The following is an 8453-nucleotide window of genomic DNA, read 5'->3' as shown; positions in this document are numbered from 1 at the left end:
CAAAAGGATAATGTGTGTTTTCTTCAATTCGAAGACAAGACTTTAGAGATTGATCTCCTTTAAAAGTAGAACTATACTACTACATCATGTGAATTGGATAAAGACGGCATGACTTATAACATAGCCTCTCATATTTTTATGATTCAATTAATGAATATTATAGTATTCCAGCTTGCTTACGAGTTTATTTTTATAGTAACTAGTATTTTCACCGGTGCGATGCACGGAATGAATTTGCTATAATATTTTAAGAATTTTTGGATCGATATATAATAATATAATTATACATCAAAATATTATATAATGCAAATGAAAAGATGGTTTAGATCGATTATGTTTTGTGATGTTATCCTTGCTTGAATTCGACCAAATTGTTGAATTAATAGCTAATGTGTATATGTAAGCATCTTGTGCTGAAACTTTGAGAATTTATATATCAGTGTTTAGGATTTGTATAGTTTGGGCAAATTTGCTCTTTGAATAAAAAAAAAACATAATATCACCGGTTCGAATTACACATTATTAAAAACCTCTTTGTAGATGACATTAGTAGTAGTAACAGAATCTTGTTCATCATCGTCTAGAGCTAACATCTTCAGGCCATCAGGATGGGTGACTCGGGAAAAAGCCATGTATAATTGATAGTGATTAAATTAATTAAATACCAATTTGTTCATCAATAACCCAACATGAGTTAGTGTTTGCCTCTGGCTTTTGTTGATAGTCATGGCATATGCGAGCATCAATGAGAATTGTTTATGCTGGAACTTGAAGGGCAATCTCGTGTCAGAAGGGGTGAGAGACATTCGGGGATAAGAACTTTGGTTGCTTCATGTGTCTCATTAACTATTTTTGCTTCGACAATGTGATCTGTCAATCTTGTGACAATGAGACGCGTAACGTTGCAAAGACCAGAGAGTGGTCTATGTTTCCAAAATAACATAACAGGTGACCAACTTATTTTTTTTATTTAATATTATTTTTTGTCATATATCACCGCCCCTTTGGAATTATCTGGAGTGGAGAGTAGGTTCGTTGGTTGTTGACTAGCTTATTTTTTTTAGATCAGTTGGAAGGGGGCACCCGTAATCTATACAGTAAGCTACCACTGGCGCCAGGCCGATACACCAATTTTGTCATCCTCCATGATTTCTAACAATTCAGCAGGGGGCGATTGCAAGATATTCACTCCTTTGTCCAGTTCCTCGGCTTTCCATGCTAGAAGGTCGGCAGCTCTGTTTTGTTCACGACCAACACACTCCAATTTCCACTCGCTTATATTAGCGGCTTCAGTTTTGCATGCAAGAAGGATATTGTCTACTGCATTTTCAATTTGCCTACCATTGCAGAGGCCTTCCCAGATGTCCCTTGAGTCAGTCTCAATTATGACTTTATTAATACCAAGTGCCTGCACAAGTTGGATGCCCTTCAAAAGGGCCCAAGCTTCCGCTCCTCTAGCTGAACAGCTGCCTATTTTGTGCATGTAGCCACTTATCCATAGACCTCTGGAATCTCGAATTAGGCCACCACATCCAGCAGAGTTATTCCTTAGATTGCAGCTTCCATCTATATTCATTTTATACCAATCTTCTGGGGGTTTGGTCCATCCAATCTGTTTCCATGCCCTCATACTTAATGCTGCTCCTGGTTGCTTAGATCTGGCAAAGGCAGTATTGATTTCTTTCACCTGCTCTCTGATCCAATAGGTCCTAGCAGGCACCTCTACTATGGTATCTGTGAATACAAAATCATTCCGCCACTTCCATAACCACCATGTCGCGATTGCAAAAGTAATGCTTGTCATATGTTTGTGAGACTTATTCTCAAAGCCTTGCACACCTGCGTTTAACCAGCTTCTATAATCCTGGTTTTTCATCATCTCATGATCATAGGGTAAAAGTGTTTCCCATACACGGTTGGCAATTGGGCATGTACGTATAATGTGTTCCATATCTTCCCTGTAATATCCACAGTATTTACATGTAGCATCATTTGTGAATCCTTTCCTTACTCTGTTGGCATTCGTCATATGTCGGTCGTGTTTCGCTAGCCAGAGAAAAGTTCGAATGCGATTGGGTACGTGTTTCGCTAGCCAGAGAAAAGTTCGAATGCGATTGGGTACTTTCAGACTCCAAATAGCTTTCCACGCTTTGTCCTCGCTTCCTTGGATTGTGGCTGTCGCTATTTTGTATGCAGCATTGATAGAGAATTTCTTGGAATTCTCAATACCCCATCCCCAGCCATCCTGGTTCCTTTCACCAGTGCAGAGGACAATTGCAGCCAACTTATCAAGTGTNAGACTCCAAATAGCTTTCCACGCTTTGTCCTCGCTTCCTTGGATTGTGGCTGTCGCTATTTTGTATGCAGCATTGATAGAGAATTTCTTGGAATTCTCAATACCCCATCCCCAGCCATCCTGGTTCCTTTCACCAGTGCAGAGGACAATTGCAGCCAACTTATCAAGTGTTTCTTGTGGTAAACAATCCGAGAACTTGCTCCATAACCACCCCGTCTCCGAATTCCAGTAGTCCGAGACTGTCGCCTGCATCTCTGTGGAAGGTATATCTCTTAATATTTCTCTGCAAAGAGGTCTATGTCCAATCCAGTTGTCAAGCCAGAATTTAGTTGCTCTTCCATCTTTCACATATTTCCTCGAGCCCTCTTTTAAAATTGGGGCGGCTTTTATCAATCCTCTCCATGCGTTGGACATTCTCGCCTTGGCCTCCCATGAATCCAGATCAGTTCTGCCATTGGTATATTTGACTTTCAAGATTTTTACCCATAAACTGTCCTCATCATTGAGAAATCTCCATCCAAGTTTAGCTAGGTAGGCCCTATTGGTTGGCTCAAGGCTTCGTATCCCCAAGCCTCCACTTTCCTTTGGTTGCAGAACTGTCTGCCAGTTAATCAGATTGCATTTTCTTTCCCCATCCACAGCACCCCATATGAAGTCTCTCGAAAGCCTCTCTAATCGTGATATTACTCCTTGGGGGAGGTATGTCGTTGCATGGTATATCCAGGAATAGTTGTTAGGACCGATTGAGTGAGAACCACTCGTCCGGCTAGTGATAACGTTTTCTTTTTCCACCCAGCTAACCTCAACTGTACTCTTGATATCAATTCTGAGTATGATTCTTGATTGGTTCTTCCATGAATAGAAGGAACTCCTAGGTATCTTCCTAAATCTTCAACTTTCGGAATTCCTAGACTAGTGCTGATGGCTTGCTGAATTTCAGGGTGGGTATTCTTTGACAAAAATAATGAGGACTTAGCAAAACTGACTCTCTGCCCCGACATGGAGCAGAATTCTTCTAGGCACTTCTTGATGACTGAGGCTTGGTGCATGGAAGCTTCTCCAAAAAGAACAAGATCATCGGCAAAAAACAGATGGCTTAGAATCGGACCTTTTCTAGTGATCTTCAGGCCTTTCCAAGTGCCCTTATCTACTGCATTTTCTATCAGATGGCTCAATCTTTCTATGCAAAGGACAAAAAGTATGGGGGAGATAGGGTCACCTTGTCTAATCCCGCGCTTGGGTTTGAACCAATCTGATGTTTGGCCATTACATGCAACTGCTAATCTTGAGGTGCATACACACTCCATAATGTTCCTAATCCAGCATTCATTAAAACCGGCATATAGGAGTGTTGATTGGATAAAGTCCCATGAAAGCCTATCATAGGCTTTTTCTAAATCAATTTTGACTATCATCCATCCTTCTTTGCCTTGTTTATACCTCATTGAGTGCAAGGTCTCTTGGTACACAAGTATATTATCTGTAATTTGCCTCCCCGGAACAAAGCTCGTCTGGTATGGGCCAATAAGTTTCCGCATAATGAATTTTAGCCTTGTAGTCATCATCTTGGTTAGGATCTTGTAAGAAGTGTTGCATAATCCAATTGGCCGGAACTGGTTAGCGAATTCTGGACTTGTCACCTTCGGAATTAGGGACAACACTGTATCATTACATCCAACCGGGATCTTGCCAGAGCTAAAAAATTCAAGAGCAAAGTTTGATGTCACCTCGTTGACCACGTTCCATGTTTTTTGGTAGAAACCGGCTTGAAAACCATCTGGTCCAGGGGCCTTGAATGGAGCCATGTCAAAGACTGCTTCTTTAACTTCCTCTGTTGTGAATGGCCTGTTCAGCATGCACCATTCTGTTTCTTGTAGAGTAGGGAAAGCTGCTTTGGTTGGGTCATCCGGCAGTAGCACCATATCTTCAGAGAATAAGTTCATATAGTAATCACGAAGGAGATCAAGTATTTCTTTCTTGTCAGTAATCCAGATACCCATATTATCTCTCAAGCCCTTGATTTTTGTGGAAGCATGTTTAATATTGGTGGCTGTACCCTTGATTTTTGTGGAAGCATGTTTAATATTGGTGGCTGTATGGTAAAAATGTGTATTCCGGTCCCCAGAGACAATCCACTCCTCCCTGGATCTTTGGAACCAAAGGAGCTCCTCTTGGTATAATATATTTTCCAATTCTGCTCGCAGCTTCCGGTCTAGTTTGATAAGATCAGATCTGAAATGCACTGCTAGGCTACGCTGTACTCCCCTTATTCGTGCGATGGCTCTCCTTTTTCTTTGGAAGATGTTCCCAAATGTACTTTTGTTCCAACTCTCCAATTGTGTAGTTGTTGATTTTATATTTTCTCCCAGGCTTTTTGAATCTGACCAGGATTGCTTCACACATCGTTGATAGTCTGGATGTGTGCACCAGGCTGCACTAAATCTGAAGATTTTGTTGCAGTTATTTGGAGGTGTTCCCGAAAGGCGAATCAGTAGAGGAGTGTGGTCTGAGTTTAACATTGGCAGGTGGATTACTTCTACATTCGGGAATCTATTCTTCCAATCAATATTACCTAGTGCTCGGTCCAATCTCGCTCCCTTAAATGATGAAGAATTCAACCCTCTCATCCAGGTGAACTTTGAGCCATCATATCCAAGATCTACAAGTCCTTCCCTAAATATCCAATCCTGAAAGCCTGCACATCGAGCAAAGGAGAATGTATTAGTATTGCTAGTTTCGTCTCTATTTATGACAGAGTTATAATCCCCTACTGAAAGCCAGGGTCCTTCAAAACCAATCCTATGTTGAGATAGGTCTTCAAAAAGTTTTTTCCTAAGAGGGCCATTAGGGCTGCCATATATCACAGATAGGAACCAAGGTTCACTATTACTATTATGGACTTTCAACAGTACAAACTGAGGGTGGGTAATTACAATATCTAGATGAATCACTTCCTTCCAGAAGACCCAAATGCCTCCTGAGAAACCTACAGCCTCAATCCTCATCCATTCATCAAAACCTATTTTTGAACATATTTTATCAGCCTGTGAGCCTGAGACTCTGGGTTCAAGCAAGCCTAAGATCAGGGGATTATAATCTCGGACAAATTGTTTAAGGGTACGGCTAAATGATCTAGAGGCCGCCCCTTGACAGTTCCAGATTAGGCAATTCATAAGTATATAAAAGCAAAAAAAAAAAAAAAAAAAAAAAAAGCGCTCAAGAGAGCATGCGGGTATCCGCCCCAAAGCCAGCTTGGCTGAAGTCACAGTCGTCTTCCATCATGGCATTGTTCGGAGGGTCGGCCATGTCAAGGAATCCATTATCATCATCCGGAGGATCATGGCCATCATAGAAATCATCCCTACATCCGGTTGTTGGCTCACTTCTTTCCCCTGGGTGCCGAATATTGGTTCTTGTAATTTGGTTGTTTTTTCCAGAACCTCGCACCACTATGTGTTCATTCTCTGCAGCTGCTCTCCTTGGTATGTATCTTCCCACCCCACGTCCTCTGGTAGTTTGCATTGGCACAAAGGCTTTATTGTTGTGAATATTCCAGGCACCTTGTTTGCTAGTTTCCCCTGGAAAGTGTAGCCCCTCCTCTATCTGTTTACCTCCATACTTTGGTCTTTTCTGCCACTCTCGGTCTACAGGTTGGTCTTTCGATATATATATCTGTTGTGGCATCTCTCCCTCTATTTGGTTATCCTCTTCCAAATTCTGTAGAGGAGCAAACCTGGATAGATTACCAGTCAGCTGGTGTTGGTCCTTACCCTGTTCAACTTGCTGGTTCTTATTAGTGAACTTTCCTCTTTCCCCGAATTTTCTTGATGGTCGCCTTTCCTTGCGTGATACTAACATCCATGATCCGTACTTTTCTGTCATATAAGGAGCCTTTACCGGGCTTTTGTTCATTAATGGCACAGTTGTCATGTTATTAGTTTCCTTCTCTCTTGCATTTTCAGTGTCCTTTGGCCGCTCCGAGTTGTCTGCTGGGATTGTACCCAATCCACATTGTTCTCGCCGGTGACCATAGACCCCACATTTGAAGCACACCAGGTGTATGCCCTCATATTCCACTGGCCAGAGTTTGTTCAAGAAATTAAATTTTGCTACCAGCGGTTTGGTTATGTCGATTTCAGCACAGATACGTGCGAATCTTCCTATTGAGGCCAGGCTTGTAGTATCATCAATCTTTATTGGTCGACCAATTTGCATGCTGATTTTTTTTAGAAATTCTTCATCGAAATATTCAATGGGGATCGCCGGAAGACGTAGCCATACAATCAACTTCTCTGTTTTGTTCTCTGAAGGATCAAAGTTGGGAACCCAGTTTTGCACCACTAGGTAGTGGCCTAAAATCATCCAGGGGCCTTCGAATCTTGCAAAGTCGAGATCACGCTGGGATTCAAATTTAACCAAGAAATAGTCATGTGCTAGCGCAATTAATTCCATCGATTCCTCCGGTTTCCAGAGAGTTTGGAGTCTTTTGAGAAGATAAGAGTAGCCTACAGACCGGCCAAGCAGATGGATTATTAGCGATCGACGCCAAGGTCTTCGTAATCTCTCCTTTTCCGCCTTTGTTACCGTAATCACAGGGTAGTCTGGGTTGATATTGGTTTCCTCCATTTCCTCTTCGTCTGATACAATCACCTCCTCTGGTTCCTTGATTTGAGGGCTTCTTGTTTTGATTCCTTGAAGGGCTTGTCTGTATGAGGCTGATGGCGGAGTAAGGAAATCAGCTGGATTGTCTCCATCCTTATCAGACAGGGATGGTTCTTGATTCTCCACTGCCATTGGATCAGCAGGGCCTTCTTCTTGCGCATTCGCCTTACGTTTTGGTTTCTTGGTGCTTCGAGCAAGTAAATCTTGTTCTTCCGGTGATCTGTCTTTACCGGCCGGTGAGTTCAATCCAGAGAGATAAGACGTCATCATACAATAGGTTGAGATTGTCTAGACTCCCTAATCATTCATTGACATTAAAAGTTGGTGCACCTGTTATGTTATTTTGGAACATAGACCACTCTCTTGGTCTTTGCAACGTTACGCGTCTCATTGTCACAAGATTGACAGATCACATTGTCGAAGCAAAAATAGTTAATGAGACACATGAAGCAACCAAAGTTCTTATCCCCCGAATGTCTCTCACCCCTTCTGACACGAGATTGCCCTTCAAGTTCCAGCATAAACAATTCTCATTGATGCTCGCATATGCCATGACTATCAACAAAAGCCAGAGGCAAACACTAACTCATGTTGGGTTATTGATGAACAAATTGGTATTTAATTAATTTAATCACTATCAATTATACATGGCTTTTTCCCGAGTCACCCATCCTGATGGCCTGAAGATGTTAGCTCTAGACGATGATGAACAAGATTCTGTTACTACTACTAATGTCATCTACAAAGAGGTTTTTAATAATGTGTAATTCGAACCGGTGATATTATGTTTTTTTTTTATTCAAAGAGCAAATTTGCCCAAACTATACAAATCCTAAACACTGATATATAAATTCTCAAAGTTTCAGCACAAGATGCTTACATATACACATTAGCTATTAATTCAACAATTATTTGGTCGAATTCAAGCAAGGATAACATCACAAAACATAATCGATCTAAACCATCTTTTCATTTGCATTATATAATATTTGATGTTATAATTTATATTATTATATATCGATCCAAAAATTCTTAAAATATTATAGCAAATTCATTCCGTGCATCGCACCGGTGAAAATACTAGTTACTATAAAAATAAACTCGTAAGCAAGCTGGAATACTATAATATTCATTAATTGAATCATAAAAATATGAGAGGCTATGTTATAAGTCATGCCGTCTTTATCCAATTCACATGATGTAGTAGTATAGTTCTACTTTTAAAGGAGATCAATCTCTAAAGTCTTGTCTTCGAATTGAAGAAAACACACATTATCCTTTTGATTTTTTTTATTTAATATTATTTTTTGTCATATATCACCGCCCCTTTGGAATTATCTGGAGTGGAGAGTAGGTTCGTTGGTTGTTGACTAGCTTATTGGAACTATGGGGAATACGTAAGTTGTTTGGTCAAGAAAAAAAGTGTATTTAATTTATTGCTTTATGTAAAAAGCGACTTTAGAAAGATTGGGTAGTTGTAAAGAAGAGATAATTT

General features: G+C 40.6%; 1 protein-coding gene across 1 annotated transcript; it reads right to left on the bottom strand.

The window, feature by feature from the left end:
• Nucleotides 1-1102: 1102 nt before the first annotated feature.
• On the bottom strand, nt 1103-5469 carry LOC116020380. The gene is made up of 2 exons (XM_031260856.1): nt 3283-5469; nt 1103-3145 (listed from the first exon to the last, which is right to left on the bottom strand). The coding sequence occupies exons 1-2, from the start codon at nt 5467-5469 to the stop codon at nt 1103-1105; spliced, it is 4230 nt and encodes a 1409-aa protein (XP_031116716.1).
• Nucleotides 5470-8453: the final 2984 nt, after the last annotated feature.

Source organism: Ipomoea triloba, chromosome 5 (assembly GCF_003576645.1).
Source record: "Ipomoea triloba cultivar NCNSP0323 chromosome 5, ASM357664v1".
In the NCBI taxonomy this organism is placed as follows: domain Eukaryota; kingdom Viridiplantae; phylum Streptophyta; class Magnoliopsida; order Solanales; family Convolvulaceae; genus Ipomoea; species Ipomoea triloba.
Note: the sequence above shows the minus strand (reverse complement) of the source record. Positions and strands in the feature narration are given on the sequence as shown.